The sequence below is a fragment of the Cygnus olor genome, chromosome 2 (assembly GCF_009769625.2).
Source record: "Cygnus olor isolate bCygOlo1 chromosome 2, bCygOlo1.pri.v2, whole genome shotgun sequence".
NCBI classification, from domain to species: domain Eukaryota; kingdom Metazoa; phylum Chordata; class Aves; order Anseriformes; family Anatidae; genus Cygnus; species Cygnus olor.
The window spans coordinates 69,051,471-69,072,719 of record NC_049170.1 but is presented as its reverse complement, the minus strand read 5'-3'; the positions used below and the strand labels follow the sequence as shown (position 1 = coordinate 69,072,719).

The window sequence follows — 21,249 nt, the reverse complement described above, 5'->3', positions numbered from 1 at the left end:
CTTTTATTTATCAAAATTATCAGAGTTCAATTCTGATAACTTAGCTGTAACAAAACCAAAAATAAAAGGGCTCTTCCATATACAAACCTTTTCATTTTTCAGTTTACTTGTGTGCAAGCTTATCCTCAAATAAAAGTCTTCTCTACTGGGTAAAAACACATTCTCAGTAGTCTTTGCTTGGAGTTCTAACAAACACAAGGGGTGAAGGCATGTGCTGCATCCAAGTCTCTGACACTACCCAGACCAGCAGACTCAGACCCAGCAGGGAAGCAGGCAACACTCAGTAAACCTGGTTCATGTGGAGGCTGTAAGTTTATTAAATGTAAACCACATTATGGGCTTATTTAAATTAATGGGCACAGTGGGTGCTCAACACCTCTGAAAGAGTCTGTACTAGGGCTAGCCATAAAATTTTCCATTGAGACTGCTGTGTGAAAGAGAATTGGGACTTCTGGCTAGCAGTGGTTGTCAGAAAACCACCTTTCCATGTGATTTTTTTTCTTGATAAAATGCTTGGATTTTGGTGCTGAAAAAATAAAACTTGTTTCAGCAGTCTCTCTCTTCAGAACTGGTAACCAGCTCTTCATTTCTACTGCTCACAGCTGTTTAAGGCACTCTTGCCAGATCACCTCATTTGTATATACCAGAGTCAAACGTCCCAATGTGCAACTTAGAGGCAAAGAGACCAAGCTGTATGGGGACAAGTATGTAGCCTCCCTGGGAAGCCTTTGCTTTAGTGGGAAATGGGGAGATGAGACACAGTGCCATGGTCAAACTACTGGCCAAATACTTTCAGGGGTTAACACTGACCTCATGATCACCAGATGCACACCCTGACCTTCTTCACCTGAGTGCCATTCCCTCCATCCTCATCCCATTGAGACTTGTTTTCACCAAAGAAAGCCAGGAGGACAGGCAGGATGGGAGACCACTCCATGACCAACCTCCATTGAGACGACTAGAAAACAGGGACTACAGAGGGTACCATGGAGACTGCCAACACGATGGTCAGCATGCGACAGAGTGACAACCTTTCTGAACCAAGCCGCTTAGTTCTTCTGGTCTGGACATTTCAAATTTATTAAAAAGCTGTCACTTTCTGAAGAAGAAACAGTCGTTTTCCTAAATTTAGTTTACAAATTAGGGCCATTAACTTAAAAATTGCTAAGGAAAAGTAACAGGTGATATTTGATCAGCAACTTCCCATGGTTATGAACAATGAAAATCTATACAAAATGCTCAGCTGAAAACTGAAGGAGACACATTTCCAGTTAAAAGCACTGGCTTATAATTGGTTGTTGCAAGAAATGTAATATCTTAACTGGATGAATGACAATTACTTGCATTATTTTCATACTTAAAATGTCAGTGTTCAATGATTGCTTTCAGCTCATAATAATAAATTCCAGACTTTTCAACATCAAAAACAATAAAGCCACATGGAGAGAATGTTTGTAATTGAAATAAAAATTAACCCAAATATAGACCTGAAGCATCGTTTTTAAAAATGACAGAAATACAGCAGAAGCAATTTTAATAGCAAACAAATATAAGAAGATCATACAACTGCTACAATTAAAAAACTAAAATTAAAAATTACATAAATCGGCACAATGAATTGTACCAACTGTAAATATATTTATACATAAATATTTGTAAGTAGACAGATCTACAGTTATACTTTCAAATTTTGCATAACCTCCAATCTTGTGGCTGTAGAAGAAAAAAAATATTGAGGTTGGACAGCAATGACTTAACACATAGTCTTTTGAGTTAAAGTACTTTATATTCCTATTTCCAGACATTTATAATGACAAGATAATTATTCACAGAATCACTGATAAACAGAAACTGTGTCTTTATTTGCTTCCTAACACTCCTGGAAAGCTTTATAGTAAACAATTTAGAAGATAATGAAAGGTAAAACTTCCATCCAAAAAGGTTTGATTCAACAAAATTATTGGGACAATCACTTAGGTTAAGTGTTTAGCCCAGAGGGCAGTATAAAATTTCATCAAAATTCAAACCATGCATAAATGATCTCAACCTGCAGTGTCTATTTATATCACACAATGTGTTAGTCACATTTTTCACTGCAGATTGAAAGTAATGATGAAGTAACAGATAAGGATGGAAGACTGAATATGTGCTATGCCACCCATGTATAATTCAGTTAGTGGCAAATATGGATTAGAAAATATTCTGCAACAGCATGTGTTTTTCAAATGCCTGAGAAAACCTGTGCACCACTAATGAGGAAAAGGGGACAGTAGTGAAACCAGAAACATTTCACATACATGAATTAGCCAGGTAAAGAAAACAGAGTTAATATATCAGTGGGTCTGAAGCAGGCATTCAAAGACAATCCGAAAAGCAACAAGCAACTATGGATCAAAAGAATATTAGACTCTGATGTATTCTAGGTTCAGCAATTCTTTAAAAAAAATGCTTTTTTTTTTTTTTTTAAACAAGAACAAAGCAGTGATAGCGCAAAAGGCATTATTATAGTAAAGCCAAAATCTTAAAATTTTGGTGAAAACCATTTGAAGAAAACTTAAGTGCAGAGTTCCTAATTTAAGCATAGAATACTATCCTCAACATCTGAAAGAAATAATCACAATGGAAAAGAACTCATGCTCCCCCTTTTCCCAGTCAAAATGTTTATGTTAACTGTTTTGGGGGAAAGCTGTGGGCTACAAATTAAGAAAGAAGATCTATGATTTTTCATTTTAATCCAAAACAAAGATGACACCTTTAGCTGATGACAGGCATTGAAACAAAATAACTACAGTACATAGTGCTTCTTATTATCTGATTATGGTTCACTCCATTGAGTGTACCCATTCTTACACACCTGCTATAGGTTTCGGCTGAACTATTACAATCAGCTTCTTACTTATGTATGACCATTTAAATGACTGTAGCAATACTGACCAGCTGAAGTCCTATTGTTTTTAAATGGTAAATGCAAATGATTAATTTACATTCTTTATATGTATATATATATTATTGTTCTAGAAGCATCAAAATGCTATGTGAAATAATAACATTGCCAGCTCATGTTTCAGAGAGGTTGTAATGTAGCATTGTAACTGCAAAACTGCATGGTGGAGAACTAAACAGAAACGTAAGTTCAAAAGGCGTGAATGGGTCTGTGCTTTCATTTGACATCACACCAGGCTCAGCCCTCTCAGATTCTCATGACTCTAAGCAGAGCTTGATGCTAATGATTTCTAGATGCCTTTTTGGGGAGGATGGGATTAAAGAGACTTCATAAGTATCATGAGGAGTCCTCCCCAAGTAAAAGGGATAGGTTAAAGCTGCAAAGTAGAGGTAGTGACAAGTTGAGATGAGAGCTGATATCTTTGGGTGTAGAGTAACATCACCGCAAGGCATGCTATTGAAAAGCAGAGGGAGACTAAGCAGTAGAGGACCTTACAAGTGACTAGGAAAGATTATAGTGTGACAGATGCTTCCAATGATAGCTAATTTAAATGCCATTAGGTGCATTATATTTCATGTGTAGACAGTCTACAGTGTGATGGAAAGTGTTACAGTATGTTAGCACGAAAGTTTACGTTTCAGTCAGAATGAATTGTCATCACTCCACTGGAAATGGCACTTTAGCAACTTAACTCAGCTGAGGTTCAGCCCTATTACTGTAGCATTCATTGTCTTTAGCAAATATTGAAAGTAGATGCTAAAGCTAGTGGAATTTAAGCATGTTTCTGCTGACTCATTCCCCCAAAGAGAATTAGAACAAAGTTAATGAATGTTCAAGCATTATATAATATTTTTAGTTCATTATGCTGTTCTAAGCTTCCTTCTTTCTCTCCCTTCTCTCTTTTATTTTTATTTTTTTTTCAAAATGGGTGATAATCATCTTTCTAGATTAACATTTTTATATTTGGTGTAATGCTGTCATTCTTCCAATGAAGTCTAGGAAAACAGCAGAACAAAGCCTGGAGTAAGTTATTTTTAACTGATTTCCCTGTACTGTTAGTAAAAGTTTGATGCACGATGTCACTAGAAGCACTATTCTCTCTTGTCTTCCTCCATTTAATGAAAATCTGTGAAATAAATGCTACAAGGCAGTGCTGCTGGCATAACAAATTCCAGGCCAGTAAGTCTTGCAGTTGCCAAGATGTAAGCTCTGAAACTTGGCATTTGGCATTCAGAACTAGATAACCTTACTATAGTAACTACATTCACTGTATCTACAAGAGCGATGAATAAATCAACAATAATTGAACTACTAAAAGTGTCTAATTTCCAGCATAGTGCTTCAAGCAACAACTGAAATTAAAAACTCTTAAAACACAGCTACATACCCATACAATTGTGTCATGAATGCACTGAAGCAAAGGTTAACAAAAAAGAACAAATATGCATTCTTTGCTAAAAGTAGCGGTCCTTGATCTACACTACTGATGAACTGTATAAATGTCAGGTCCCATCTAAGTCCCACAGAGCTTTGCATTCCCAGTAGCAAGAATTTTTTTATTGTTCCTGTAACATTACTCAAAGCAGGAAAAGGCTACTCCTGGTACACGTGGAATGCAGCCCCTATTTTGAAGCCTGGCAATGTTTCTAAAATTAGCAATAAGCATAAACCCGTGAACTATGGTTTGTATCCCCAGGGCCTGATCCAAAGCCCAGTGAAGGCAAATGGGAAAATTCCACAAGGCTGCAGTTTTGTGTGGGCCAGGCCTAAAAAATTACTTCTCTTGTCACTTTATAGCATGATTGAGAATTTTTTACATTGTCCAAGTCAGGTTTCCCTGAATTTCCCATTTAAGGTAAATATAAGTTAACAATATTAAATGATTTCAACTGAACTTCTAGGAGACAGCTGTTCATATTAAAAAAATCCACCCATCTCTCCTCCCACTACTACTTTTTAGAATATATAAATAATTAAAATTAAAGAACTGGAAATATTCTGGAAAATAACCAGCACAGTAAGTTAAATGGACTCAGTGCTTTAGAGAATCAAGATAGTCTAATAGACAGAGCTTTTAATGTAACATATTTCCACACTAACACACAGGAGAGAACCTACCACTGGGACACCAGCTTGCTGTATGTCACTTTGAAAACTCCCTCTCAGAATTAATTCAGACTTATTATTAGCATAGCATAATGCATTTACCTGGGGAACTAACCAAAAATAATAGCCAATTTACCAATGAACTGAAGTAGGATTTTTAAACTCTCCTGAGTCTGCAGATCGATAGCAGTGCACTGCAGTCACATTCCTGTGACCACAGCACAGCTGGCACTACACTTTGGGGTATTTACAATCGCAATGAATTGCTGAAAGCCACTGATATATATTGGATGGAACCATTCCTTGGGCCACTGTTTGGATGGTCCTGCTATGATCTTAACAACTGGACTGCTCACTTTTTAGGAACTGAATAAAAATATCAAGGAAGTGTATTTCCTTTGAAAGCCACTGAAAGATCATTTAGTTTCTGCTACCAGCAGTTGACCTCCCCTTGGAACCTCAAATCTGGAAATTCAGTATTTATTTATTTTCAGCCTTGAGGAAAAAATACGGGCATTATGGTGGCTAAAGCTTCCATTTATCATATTTTTCCTGAAAGCTGAAGAATAAGAGAGAGGCTACCACACTGGAAATATTGGTTCTTATAGCTGTCTCAGGAAAAAAAAAAAAAAAAAAAAAAACTGGGCACTGTTTTCAAATGGCTCATGTACTTAAATATATGACCCATGTACAGACAAAGTATTTCTCCATATGCCTTGTGCTTTGTCACATGATGAACTGGACTGAATATGTGTCTTTCACCCTTTACCCTCTGCCATTTTGTAGGTCAAACCCAGTATCTAATGCATGTATGTTAAAGCCAGAGAGGGAAAGACAGATACGCGGAGACAAGAGAGTCTCTTCTTTCCTCAAAATTCCTTCCACGTCTAAGTCTAAATTGAATACTTGTGACATTAGCATATATTCAAGTGTCTTATAGAAGCTGAAAATCATGATGCAATGTTTTGAAATGGAAATTATTCCAACTTTGAAACCCTACAGCTTACCAAACTATTATGCTATAAGGCCCCTGTACTACATTTAACTGAAATTCAAGGCAAATGCAAACCAACAGTTACTTGTTATAAAATCATACACATTGGTTAAGGGTGGCACTGTTTCCTCTACATACAGCAAGCTTCAAAGGGAACAGTAATTTTTGGATTAATGGGTACACAATGCAGAACATGTTACATAGTCGTTAGTCTGTGAAATAGCTTGCCCTCTATTTCTGAGTAATGGAACTGACCAACAAACAGGAACTTTTCTGCTGTGTCCCCAGCTCTCTCCCCCTGCAATTGTTTAGACTGGAGGACTAACAGTCAGAGAGGGCAACTCTGCTCGTTTGTGAGAAAGACTTAGCATTCAGTACAGCTGCAAGAAAGAATAGCTGAACTGGGAGTTTTATAATTTTGAATCCCGTAAGTCGAACAGTACAGAATGTTTCTAGCCATCAGCTCTCAGCAGAGACCTAACTCAAACACTGGGATAGATCTCAGTACCAGTATGAGAAGCTTACAAGGACAAAAGAAATCAAAGAGCTACCTAGTCCATTTGAAAATAAGCTGAAGACAATGATTCACACCTTCATAACATTCAAGCATGACTATTGCAAATTCCCAGTTTGCCAGACTTTCCCTTGAATCAAAAGGCAGACATTGTAGTTTATTCAGAATTTTGTAAGACTTCCAAACCTGTCAGGTTGGGTCTGGTTCTTGCAATCTTGCAAATTTCCTCTGTCCTTTCATATTCACCTTTCTGATCTCTATACTGCCCCAATAGGGTATCACCAGGAAGAGACCTATTGCGTTCCACTGAAAGTAAGGACAAATTACTTGGGGTGAAATCTTGGTCCTGCTAAGTCAGTGAGAAGGAGGATTTCATCACCTGTGCAGCACCCGGCAGGAGTGCAAGACACAAGAGCCCTGGCTGACTGACTACTTGGTATTTTTGTTTTGCTGAATACTGCCAGCAGCTAGCAACATGTATCACTGACAGGAGATGAGAAACATGCAGCGAGTCATTATAGGACAAAACAAACCAATAAAAAGCCACTAATAAAACTACAGGAAAACTCCAGCATCCTCACTCAATGACTTCAGCCTCTCTCATCTCACCATTCTGATGGTGACTAACACTTCTAGCATCACCTCTGGGATAAGAAACAAGAATGACCTGCAGTTAGAAGGCCCACACCTGCTCAAACTTTCTTGTGCCTCCTCTTTTCAGCTTACCATCATAGCTTCTTGTTCTCATCCTTTGCAAAGTGTCTCAGTTTATACTGTAAGCCTGCAAGGGCAGAGACCCTAGCTTACTGGCTGTTTTGTCACACATCACTGTGTATTTAATAATAATTATGCTTCTGCAGAGGTATTTTATTCTGATAGATTCAGAGCTATCCCACCAGGATCTTCAGCTACTTATTCGTTTTGCTACAGGCTACAACAGAAAGAGTTAGAGAATTTACTGAAATAACAAAGTCGTTTTACATACATATGGTCTATGCTTCTGTGCCACAGCAGTGACAGATAAAAAGCAGCAATCTGTCATATTTTTTCTCCACACTATCCTTGATAGGATCCAAAGTGTGGTACCCATTTTGCTGCTAATGCACATGTATAACTCCCACTTATTTACTGTAGTGCCCTGAAGATGTGACAGTTAGCTACGTAATGCACTTATTATTTTTATTCATTCTATTCATTAGAGATGACCGTGTATTGTGCACTTATAGCTTTTATTTTCTCCACTAGTCATCAGTAATGTGATCTTTTCTAGCTCATGGAAACAGAATGTGTATTAAATGACAAACAACCACCACATCTCTCCTCACCCAATGCTGCACAGAGAGCGTGTCAAGTCTTCTACCTTCTGCTGAGCCTGAAGAAAGCAAAGAGCAATTCAGCTAGGCCAAAAAGTGTTTTTGTGCTGAGCAGGAATCAAGGCTAAATGGTCTGAAATGTCTGTGACGAAGGAATGCCAGCAATACTCAATGAGAGGCACTTTGACTGCCCTTCTGGCAAAGGCTCCAACAACTTTGGGAACCGAGGTTGCTTGGCGACTGCAGATTTCAACATTCCTAGTATTTAAGAAGAAAAGAAATTATGAATTTCATGCATGAAAGCCATATTCTGTCCTCATAACCAGCTTTCCACTGACTAGTGCCATCTTCTTTCACTTTCACCAAATGGGAATTCTTTAAGGGGGAGGTGGAGAGGGAAAAACAAGCATTTTGGCAGGAATTATAAAGCTGTTTTTCTGGAGAGGGCAAGGGCGAACTGTGACTTTTCTGTTTCAGAGTTGAGGAGCAGTTGCCTGCTCCTCCTGCTCCATTACATATAATCACATAGCAACCACACAAGTCCCTTGCCAATATCTCTATGAAAATTTGATATTCTTAATGAAGTTGCTCAAGGACTGAGCCCACTCCTCCTTTCTGGTTGAGAACATTAATGCCAGTAGAAAAAAATCTCACTAGCAGCATCAGTAAGGGATTATTCACTCATAACTCTCAGCTCCCTACTGAGAGATTTGTATCACCAGTTTCTCCCCTCCATTGCTCAGAAGCCAGCTGTAAGCTAGTAAAGTTCTACAGATGTGGAACCTGCAGGAGGAAGGGCAGCAGCTGCCAACTCATTTCACCATTCTGAGCAAATAAATAAAATTACTGTCATGCATAACACCACTGAAGTAAATAGGTACTTGCAATACTAAATGTTTCTATCACCGTAGTACCATCAAATTCAGGCAAAATCAACTGTGTGCATAGATACTAGAGGGCTTTGCAAAAGTACTCTGTAAAAGACATCTCTGAAAAGACTTACGTTTCCTTAGGACATATTTTTGGCAACACCAAATATCATGTAACCCATGAAAACAAGTGAGTTGTGGCTAGAAGAGGTCCCTAATGTTCTTAACCTGTTGAAGGTTATGGCTAAAAATATTTAAGCAGGTTATGATAGGAGGAACCAAAGACAGAATTTATTGCATATAAATACAGACACCCAGCTATCTCTCTGACACTGCTGGGACACAAGGGCAAACATGTTTTTGATTGTTTAATCTACTGGTCACTTCTGGGATCTATAAACTCCTTGTTACATTTGAATATCCAAATCTATGTTCTTCTGCCACCTAAATTACTTGATTTTGGACAGACAGGTAGCAGACTTTAGATGTCTGCACCTTTTTTTGATTTCAAATTTGTTTCCAGTTTGGTCACCTCTGTCTCCACATCTGTATCATCAAGAGATACACCTTATTTCTCATTCACCATTCACTTGCACCAGTTTACCATAATGCATTGGTGCAGGGATATAGTTCTTCATTTACACCAGTCTACAAAGGAACACAGTCTCTCTGAATGTATGCAGTTCATGAGACTTTGTCCATTTATGAACTGTACTGAATTAAACAAAAAGAAGGAACAGACAGCTTCAGAAAAACACAGGGAACAGGGAAGACACCATAGCTATATTCAATGATTTGTCCATACAAGTAGAAGTCTCCAGAAAATAAACATTTACTGCAACAGAAAAATCCCCCACAAGGCTTAAGACTAAAGCAAAAACTCCACAGAAATATGTACCAGTCTGATACAAAACTCAGACTGCAAAGTTGTAAAGACATGCACCAGCGTAAGCACTAATCAGACATCTGAACAGATGGAAAAAAAAAATAAAAATCCATGACCTATGTCCTGCTGTGACTTGCATGCAAAACTAATCTCCCATGGAGAGTACAGATTCAGGACTGATGCAGGTGACACTCCATGCTCATATAGCCAAAGCTTAAGCGTTTTAGGAAGGACATATCAAGTATTTGAAGGTAATCAAATAAAATAGTGGGGTTTCCAATTTCTCTTAACGTGTGACGCTTGGCTTACCTTTAAATCTCCTTCTTAAAAAAAAAAAAAAAAAAAACTATGCTTCAAAATGGAGAAGAAACAGTGAAATAGGGTTCTCAGAATTTACTGAGAAACTTTCTCAATTTTTTTAATTTTAAAATTTTTAAATTTGCTTTTTAAAGCAAGCAATAAAGAGCCAGTCCCTTTTTTTCAAAAAGAGTTGAATGCTCACTCTTAGTGACAATATTTTCTTCATAGTACAAGAAGGAGATTGTACTAGTACAGCTATAAAAAACTGGTAAATTTTGACCTTTGATTTTAGGTAAATGTTACATATTTGAATAAAAGGCAGCATTTATAGGCAGACACACAATTCTCTTCTATATTTTAATGAAATCTTTAGAAGACCTCAAGGGTGAATCCAGGGAAACTTTTTAAACAGGCACCACTGATTTTGAACAAATTTTAAACACCCACACAAGGATTTTCCAAAGTCTAATTCATCATCCTCCTTGCTCAGTGTAAATTCAATCTGTTCTGTTTGTATGACATAAACAACAAGCAGTTTCACAGGAATGAGGCAAACCATATGTGAAGGTGTTTTAGAAGGCACAACAGGGAATACACCAAGCAAAGAAGCATCTGCATTTATTTCAATGTCAAATTGCATGTGTGTTATAAGAAGGAATTTATTGTTTTTATTAAAAACAACTTTGCTATATTGTGCTGCTTACAGTTAACTCTTTCTGTCCCTCAGTATTCTTAGTGATTTCATTAAAAAAAAAAATAATAAAAAATCAGCAGGTAAAACCATAAAGGCTACAGGTGCAGTGTTGCAAAGGTCTCATCTACCTTATCACCTTGTCTGGGCTGCTGTGTGCTGCCAAGAGCCTGTTTCTTCTCCCCTTCCTACCCCTCTCAGACCAAGTCTGCTCCTGATGGCTACAAGTCAGAACCAAAGCCTGACCCAAGCCCAAGGATTTTAGAGGTGTGAGTATGTAAATCTAGGTAGGATTTATTTCTTACTGATGCCTGTGTGCAGCGAGACAACGGCTTATCTCCTGTCTCAAGATGCTCTCTGATCTTCCTTTGGAAATGCACCATCCAGCCTGCCCCTGAGCTACCTGGGGCAATACGCAGCTCTGCCCCATGAATGGTGGTGTCCTGCAATAAATTGTTTTTACAGAAGCTGGCCAGAGTCAGCTTAACACATTTGGAGCTCAGGAGAAAACATTTCAAAGCAGCATTTAGCCTCGATATGAGCTACAGGCACGTTGTTAAAAAGCTAATTGCGTGGAGACAAAGGATGATTGTTACTTTTATACTGTGCAATATTAACCCTTAAGAGTTCGTGTTTGATGATAAGTTGGTGGTAACTGAAACTGCTAGTTCATTATTTGTGTTTGAAGTCAAACTTGATTCCTAGAGTCACAGAAAGCATTTATAACATTTATGGGGGGTATTGAAACAGATAAACTTCTTGCAATCTGGGATGTTTTTCCTAACTCCAATACAACTGCATATAAAAAGCAGTGTTAAAATGTGGAAGTGCTGAAATTATTTCTTACATCTACTTTCAGAAAATCTGCCTTAATAGTGACAAACAGCTGTGAAGAACTGTTTTCATCAAATTCTGCTTATTTCAGGGGACTGAAGAACAAAGCTACAAAAAAAAAAAAAAAAAAAAACCTTATGACAGCAGGTTTTGGGCTGCAAGGGTCAAAATCCATCCAAACATTTTCTCTCTCAAGGTTATAGATTTCACCTGTTTTAGACAATAGCCACTACAATATCCACATTCTGCTACAGGTTGCATGGGCTCTTGTTTCTAGAAAGGCAAACTGCTGAGAGAAAGGAGATTCAGCAAAGCCATGGCATGAGGAAAGGTCCTGGAGTCAGCTCTCCAGCAGTACCTACAAAGCTCTCCTGGGGCTGATCACATTACCTGTGCACACCTCCCTTCAATATGCGACCACACGCATTTGTTGTCTTAACCTGATCTCTTTCTTCATAAGTTTTGGACTCATCTCCCCCTCCACTAGCTGGGTCTAAGAAAAAGACTATTGCTTTCAGCAAGGATGCACGTGGGTGCAGTAGAAGAGCCACTTGAGCAGCCTGCAAGATCAAAGCTGAAGGCTGTGGGTTTCTGGAGCCAGAATGATCATCTTTTTGTTACATATGTGTGTAATGCCCACTATAAGGAGGGTTGACTATGGCCTATGGACGTGAGACACCACCGTCAAACTAATCTGAATGGAAAATGACAAGGATGCCAGAGCAATAAAAAAAAAAAAAATCACAGTTATCAAAAAACTATTTTTGATCAAAAAACAAAATTTTGCTCATGCTCTGCAATCTCCCCCTTGGCAAGCTCTACAAGAAAAGAGATGAGAGAGAGGAAAGGAGAGAGAAATAAATACAGGGAGAGTCAGGGGGTGAGAAAGAAAGAGAGAGAGACTGTGGGTGCATACTTTTAACTTGTCACAGTACAGCACTAGCTTTTAATTAATACTGTGTATGTACAACTTTGAAGACTGTTGGTCATGCAGTATTTTATGATAAATACATTTTATGGGATTTTGTTTCTAAAGAGGATTTTGTAAAATAACCTGCCCCAATAAATGATTTACCAGCTGCAATAAAAGATCAAGGAAATTGCTCAGATTGCATCTTGGAGCATCTGAAACTCTGAAGTTTATGGACATCTAAGCTGCCCCCAGATCTACAGTCCTCTTAAAAATTTTGTAGTAGCTAATTATCTTGCATTGCATTTTTTAAAAGGTAGCAATCCTAGCAGAGAGGAAGGTCTGGAAACAGACAAAGAGGATTTGACGCCCTTTGATAGAGAAAGAAGGAGAGAAGGAAAGGAGAAAAGATGGACAGAAGTAACCACTGAAACCTCATACTGGCATGTTAGCAAATGCAACTAACAACTTGTATGGGATCTGATACTCCTTCAATTAAAAAGTATGATTAAAGATATATTCTCTACATGGCATGCTAAGGATAATAACTGTATTACTTTACCAACAATGGAGTGATTTGTTTTCCCATTCTTTTTCTTTTTCTTTCTGATAAAGATGACATTTTACCACTTGTGAAGCAGAAAGCAAAGAATGTTCTCTAAATTCTGTTTTGTTCTAAGCTCATGGGACCTTCATGTAATAAACAAAAAAGTAAATAAACAGTGGTGCTTATTTCAAACAGGATGACAGAGGCTGTAAATAGAATGGCATATTGAAATAATAAAATACCAGCCTCAGCTGTCTTCACTGAAGGACACAGTCACTGGGAAGCATGCTTGGTAGCCTTTGTTTCATACCAGGAATATATGGTTTGCACCATGTAACTCATGGTGCTCAGATATAGCTCTGGTCCCCTCAATGGAACCCCAGCAAAGCCAGTGTCCACACTCGCACGGGAATCCAAAATCAACCAGGTTTCCTCAGAAATGACAAGCAGAGGAAAAGGAAAAGCAAAAAGGAGGAGGAGAACCATCATTTTGTCTTGGGTCCCATATCAGACTGTGAGGTGCATGCCAACTGAGACAAATGGCTGTTCCCGCTGGAGCACCTTGTGCCATCACAGAGGCCATGAGCCTGAAAAGCCTGGGGCTGGGCTGGTGAAGGGACAGTGACCAGGAACCAATATGTGCTCCAGGAGTTCTTTGCTGCTAAGGAGGGGTGAATTTGGGCCCCTTTCCCAACACTTTCAAGCTGAATGGCTTTGGAAAGAAAGATCGATGCTGTCCAGTAACTGACTTTAAACATTAATTGGATCACTATAACTCTGAAAGACACAGAAGAGAAACACGGACACATAAAATGAGCACCTTGAGATGGAAATCATTGATGATAATTTTGTTAATCTAATTTGAAAACTGAGACAGGTAAAATAAAACAGTGAGAGCTGGCAAAGATATTTAGATGAACACTGCTACTCTAAAATCTTCTTAAATCATGGCCAGGACACAGGAGCTTGTAATAGTCCAAAATAATATTGATTATTTCAGCAGTTATGTCAGTCTAATTATGTGCTTTTTCCACTTGATTGTTGCATCATGCAATGCTCAGTGCTGACCATCTCTAGGGATTAGTTCAGGTTTGTATAGTAAAAATATACCTTGTGTCTGTAGTGTCTTCACCTGATTTCCTGCCAAAATTTAAAGGCATGAAGTGAACACGGCAAGTGAGAGCAGGGAATGACAGGCTATTCTCCAGACTAGCAATGTTGGAGGCTGCTTGTTTTGCTTCATTAGTTAATCCTGCTTTCAAATAGTTTGATAGGGAAGTCATTTGAAACCAAATTTTTGGAGACATCCTCCCTATTCTGATGTTCATTTTCTGGATGCTTTCTTTGAGACTTTGGAGCTGATTTGCAGGTGGCAGAGATGTACAATATGGCTGTGTTAAGAACTTTCAAAACACAATTTGAACTTTCAACTCACAATACAGAGTTATATGAAAGACTGTTATTTCATTTCACAAAGGATTGGGTCTTCGGTGTTTCCTACTAATTATAAATAACTGTCCAACTTTTGCAATTACCTTGAAGATGAAATCCCAGGAAAAACAATTATAAGTAAAGAAAAGATTTCATTTTAATTAGGTCTTTTAATTTCATTTTAAATTATCTTTTCATTTTATGTCATTACCCATATCTGTATTTTATAATAGAGAAAAGTTATATTTAAAGTAACATCCAAGAACAATAGTGTATTATTCCTAAAACACAGAAATGAGATTTTGCTATAAATCTTCCATTTCTGCTCCTTTTTTTTTTTTTTTTTTTTTTTTTTTTTGTCAAAACTCACAGTTTCTCAAAACAATACAGGAATTTCAAAATTGCATTCTCAGGTATAAATTGTTTCCAATTTTTTTTCTGATCAACTTCAGTCATACAAAATAGTAAGGAGTCAAAAACAAACAAACAAACAAACAAAAAACATTGGTTGCTTATAAATGCAAGAAATATCTTACCTCATATCCCTATCTGTGAAGGGGAAATAATACCCTTTCTTTACAATGATTTTGTGAATAAAAATGAATTATTGTTTGTAAAATTTTATTGGGAAGGAATGTACAATGAAATCAGTAATCCTGTATTCCAGGCAAGGTATACATGTTGTGAATAAGGCCAGGAGCTACTGTGAGCAAACAGCAGAAAATAAAATACTTAATATTTCCCTGAACAATAACACACATACAGAAAAACAATCTCTATGGAAAAATAGCTTATGATGTCATAATCGTAATAAGCATGCAGAAAGGTGACAATCTGACATTGCTTAAGTAATTGTCAAACTTTATGTATTGGATTTGTGGCTTAATAACTTCCATCTGAATGTAGATACCTCTGTAATACAAGAATAACAAAGCATGCTTCTGGGTTGTGAAGTTATTTGGTGATGAGATTACTTACCATAGAGAAAAAGTATATTTCTCTAACTCCTCCAAATAAAAGTTGATCTCTGAAGATGCTTTACCTTCTTCAAGGCTTGTATTGTTTACAGGACCAGACTTTTCCTGATAATATTGTTCAGGTGGGTTATTCCAGTTGATCTTTAAACAACAAGAAAAAAAAAAAAAAGTATAGTAGTGTCATTAGCTGGGCACAGCTAGCGAAGAGCCGCCAATTTCACCCTGTTTTTAACTTCCATCTCTGTCTTACTTCTCACTCCGCAAGAAAATTGTAAAAAAGCACTGGCAAATATGGCTCAACATGCTTAAGAATATCTTTCAATGGATTGATTTATGTTACTATACGGTGGTGGTTTGAGAAATCCTCTTAACTCATGTTGACACCAGAAGTCATCCAGCCTTCCTCTACCTTTTCATTTCACCGCACTCTATCAGCATAAAAATTGGGACATCCATACAGTCTCCACACAGCATACGGAGGAAACTGATCTAGGAAGGGAATTAACACTATTTGGCCTCTTTCTTTTTAAACTGGGTTAGCTTTCAGCTGGATCCACGCTGATCCAGGCCACTCTGCTCTGGTGCCAGAACAAAAGAGGAGATGGGATAGTACTGCTTGTTTCAGTGCAACACCAAGCGTAGATTCCTAATCTGTGTTTATCTCTGGAATAACATTATTATTATTATTCAGGCCCAATTCAGCACTAGTGTCACCTTTCTCTGGAGTGATTGGCAAGTTTCTTGTGTGCTTGGCATTAATTGACCCTTCTTAGAGGATCTGAACATCACTTCCACTAAGAGATGCCATTACTAAACAGATGTCCTCAGGGGACTTAACAAAGCTATCTATTAATACATTTCTAAGCACAATACAAAACTCTGTGAAGGGTTTTCTAGGTGTTTGATGCCTTCAAGATTAAGAGTAGATGAATATCTGGAAACTATTGGAGTTCAGTTAAAGACATTGATCTTACTGAAGAAGTGGTTGAAATTTTCTAACCTTTCCTTGAAGACAACCTAAATTATTTAAGGACCCTTCTGGCCTTCATGTTTATGCAAATTGTAATTAAAAATAATATCCAAATTTACTCTCTAGATCTCAAAATCTCAAAGAGTTTCCAAGGAACACAGCTTTAGCATTAGATGTAGTTACATCACTATATACTTCGCTAATTATGAAAACTACAAAGATTTATTTTTTCCTTTTTTACTCAGTAAACTATTTTGCTCTAAAAGGCAAATTTGTATTCTGAAGCTTGGATTACCTAGACTGCAGCTACATTTTGAATTTTAATTTAAGGCTCATGGACATAACAGACAGAGGTTCGTATCCATACCTACATAATGCTAAACATGGTTATCAGTACACATGATACAATCATTATATTTTCAGCAGCCATTGGAAAAGCTGCCACAAGCAATGGGTATATTGTCAAAAGTGATTCTATGTAAATATGAATAGTTAAGGCAGACTAGAAGAGGGTAGCATGCTCAAAGCTCTTTTTAAATACTAACGCCAGGCAGCTACTGATAGCATTGCACTTTACCTAGCTACATGACTGACCTAATTCCCTAGAAAAAGTCCAGTTGGTAGCATGTGCAAAGTACCTTACATTGACATGGTCTCCATGAAACTAGTCCCTGTGCAAAATACATATAAAAATATTATTTAAACATAAATCCTAAAGGCATTGAAAAGCATTATGAGTGAATTTCTCTGAGACTATGTTGGTCTTGTCTGAAGTACAAAAGCAGGAGCTCACTCATATGCATGAAGATGGGACTATGGCAACAGAATATATTTTACTTCTCATGGAAGTCACTGGCCAGGAGCACTGTGTCCTTCATAGAAAATATTTAATATCTTGAATACATGCAACTGTGTGTATGCCAATTGCAACAAAAACTAAGTTGTCACTAATTCCCATTGCTCAGGAGATACTCAGTGGGAGACTATGTACTTTTGTAGCATAGGTGATTGGGGGCAGAAGGGTTACGTTTGTTTTTGCTGATGTAGTCTACTTTTCCCAAAATGGTTAGGTGAGACCCAAAATTTTGTTTGTGTTTAAATATATATATACACATACGTACATATATATTTTTTTCAGAAGGAAAAGTGATAGCCAAGTTGAATGATCCACTACATGAACTGCTGTCTTCCCCCTGTTTATGCTAGTTCTGAATTGTGTCCAATTTACGATTGTTGAGTAAAAATATTTTAGAAGACAGTTTCAGTTCCAGAGTTACAAGTAGGCCTAAATGACATAGTTCAGATTGAGTGTCTAAATCTTGAATGTGCTAAAACAGGGATCTCTGAACATTAGGGTTCACTCATCCTATTAAAAAAGAGGGGCTCTTACAACGTTTGAAATGAGATTTCACATGCTCACATTTCTTTTGTGCAGAACTATTCTTGTAAGACGCTCAGTTCAGAAATCTATTTAAACATGTCAATAACTGTAAGCTAGTGAGTCATTTCACCAAGTCCAAAGGGGCTAGACAGTATTGAATTACCCTTGAGCTTATGCACCTTGCTAAAACCAGGTCACTTTAATGTGGCTTTGAAAACTAGCCACATCTGAGGATCCTATAAGAGCATGGCATTTTGTTCAAAGGCAATGTGCTATTATGGGATTGTAGGAAATGAATTTCATTCTACCACTCCCATGGGTTGGATTGCTTTGCCCATTACACCCACTTCATTGGTCTTTAGATTGGTCTTCCTATAGATATAAGACTACACACACATCAGTCTGCAGTTAAGCTTATTTATAAATCTGATTTCTCTAAGTTACCTCCCTAAAGAAATAAGTCACTTCAAAACATAGTCATTTAAAATGCAGGGAATTTCCCATTGCCCAGTTTTGTTTTGTTCATGGATATTTATATGCAAATCATCACCAAGTATGGAAAGACACTAATAAAGTCAAAGGTGCAATAACAATTCCCATCTACCAGGTATTCATACCATGGTACATGTACAGGTATATGCATATAGTATACAAGTTCAAGAGTACTCTGAGTACTGTTTAACCATGATGACTTTTTTCCATCAGAAATTAAAAGCATTAAAAATGTTTCAGAGTAGACTAGGACAGGGTGAGTTGAATTGCCAGAACTGTCAATTCGAATGTTCACATTTGCAGTCACAGTTCATGCACAGCTAAAGGGTAGCAACACTTAAAGACAAAACTGGCATCTTTCCTTAGAAAATATCTGATTTACATCAGCTTATGCAGGTAGAAGTAATGGACAAACTTTCAGGAACGTGTCTTCTTTCTGTCTTACTCAGCATTTATGTGGTATATCTCACCCAGAAGGTGTTGTCACAATACATATGCGATTTCATGGTACCTTGTGTGACACAATATTTGTTCACAAATTAATTATGTCCTTGACCAATTTACAAGGAATACGAATACTAAAAAGAACCTGATGATGGTTCTTCTGCACAAGGAAATGAGGACTTGAAGTTTATAGGTATAGATCATAGGAAATCAATCTTACATTTAAATATCACTGAAATAATATCACCTTGTAGTGCAGCCTTGATCAAGCTGCTGTTGTCTGATTATTAGATGGTCTTTCCTACTCCTCTTTGGAAAGTTTTTTTTGTTGATTTTTTTTTTTTTTGGCTAAGAGAGATTACCCCTCTCTAGGTTAACACAGGAGACAGAAATACTGCTGGCCACATAAAATCATATGGTAGCTGTAAACAAATCCACAGTGTTAAAGAAACCCAGCAACAACAACACCCCCAACTTATTCCTAAAAGGCACAGGTGGAAGCTCCAGTGCCTTCACCGTGCACTTGCAGGGTGATGGTGATGCTCAGACTAAAGCCATACCTTGTGCTGTATTCCTTGTTCTTCTTTCAGCTGAAATATACCACAGTGATCATCTGTATAGCCACAGCAATCTTGGTAAAAATCATTCTCTGTAATAGAAAGGATACATTTTTATATTGGTACATAAGATAAAGCTCTGAAAAGGAAGGAACTGGGTTTTGTTCCCTCCTCCACCACAGTCCTGCATGACTCCAGGCAGGTCATTTTCCCCCATTTGTGCTAGTTATAAATAGGTTGTTTGTTTTTTCCTACCTTCCAGAAGCGTTAGGATGATGCAGAGAAGACTTCAGAGATTGTGATGCAGGAAATAATAACTGTATAAATACCATGGAGAAAGAATAAGTAGAAAAAAAAATAGACTCAAGAAGAACAGTGAAAGATATTTTAAACACTCTGGAATATGTTCATCTGAAAAGAGAAGGAAGTTTGTTTTCTAGCATGGCCATGTTTGTGGATCGAGAATGTCACCAAATGAGGCACAGGGATCCAAAGTATTCCTGTTTTCTAAGCAATGTTTACTTAGGTAGTGTGTCCATCAAAATACGGAAAAGCAGTGACCTGCAGCATGAACACAAATATACTCCCGCATCATGGCAAGCAATGGTGGGGAGAAAATAAATGTCTGCATTGTATTTCTTAATCTGTGGCACACAGAAGATAAGCCAAAAATATACTTAATGATTACTTTTTTTTTTTCCAGTTGGTTCCAATTCCCCCTAAATAAAAGACAGTCAAGTGTCCTTAAAAACACAAATGCCTTTAGCTATTATAGCTGTAGATATACATTATAAAAATAGAAATTGTTACAGTTTGTTTATACATCTATGGATATACATATAGGTATATATATGCTGAGCACTCATAGGGGATGAGATATTTACAGGTGGGGTGAAAGAAGAGGTCTACTGAAATCAGTGAAGTTACACAAATTAGTTACTGGGTTTTGTCACACTTGTGCACATATTCAGCATAAATAATTTGCATCCTTTCCACATATTCCATACATGTGATACATGTACAAACCCACAGACACATCCTAAAATATAAGCATACCTTTGAAAAGATGGTTACTGTGGTTTTCTTTGTTGTGCAATTTATTTATTTTTTGTTTTTTTCACTGAAATAATTCCCAAATAGCCTTGCTAAAATAATGAAAACTTTGACAATGTTTTTGCAGACAAATGAACAAAGCAATAATTACCTTGGTGAAAAATAAATAAATAAATAAATAAAAATCACACAATGATAAGAATAAAGAAACAATGATAATCTAAATTTAAGAAATGGGAACTCTAGTTTGTTATTAATCATGACATGCTTTTTTTATATATATATATTTTATTTGTAAGGCTCTGAATGTTCTTCTCTTCTATACCAGTGAGCTCATTACTTTAATTCCTCATAGATTCTCTGAACAATTTTTGCCAAGTAAAAACACCATGTAATTCTTCAATGGCTATAACAGTAAGAAGCTGCTCAAATTAAAGATCAATAAAAAGTACAGAGAAAAAAAACTGTATGAAAATAATAAATAAAGGAGATGGCAAATGCTTACAATTAGGATGAAAAATCTAAAAAGAAATTAAATTTAGATGTAATACATTTCCCATTCTTTTCTTCATGAAAATTACTACTGAAGCGTTTTTTTTTTTTTTCTGTAATTTAAATGTTAAGCTGCCAGATGTGTGTCTCATGCTTGAAGAGTTGAAGCTTTGCATTATTTAGCATATTAAGATTCACAGAATTTAAAAAAAGGGCTCCTTTATTGCCTGGAGGTTCTAATTAAGTAAACCTTAGCCTGGTACATTTAAAACTTGCAATACAAGAGATTTTGCTTCCTTTTTTTTTCTCTGCAGCCAAGTCTCATCAATATAATAAATATGGAAAATACTTAAGATGATATAATTTTTCTTTGGCTTGAGGAATTAAACCTATCTATTATTTTAAGAAGATTTTAATAGAGGCCAGCAATCAGAAAGACATCTAAAGACTCCAGTCTTCTTTTTAATCACAGGAGTTGCTCATAGTTAGTGGGGGGAAATGCGTCTTATAAAATTGAGCTATGTAGAAATTGTTTCTTCCATAT

The 21,249-nt window shown here is 37.0% G+C and overlaps 1 protein-coding gene across 1 annotated transcript in view; it reads right to left on the bottom strand.

Annotated features, from left to right (window-relative positions):
* LOC121065747 overlaps positions 1-21,249 on the bottom strand; it is a 188,330-nt gene that overhangs the window by 73,862 nt on the left and 93,219 nt on the right. Inside the window, 2 exon segments of the mRNA XM_040548759.1 lie at positions 15,318-15,457; positions 19,164-19,252. Of these exon segments, the coding sequence (XP_040404693.1) occupies positions 15,318-15,457; positions 19,164-19,252 (229 nt within the window).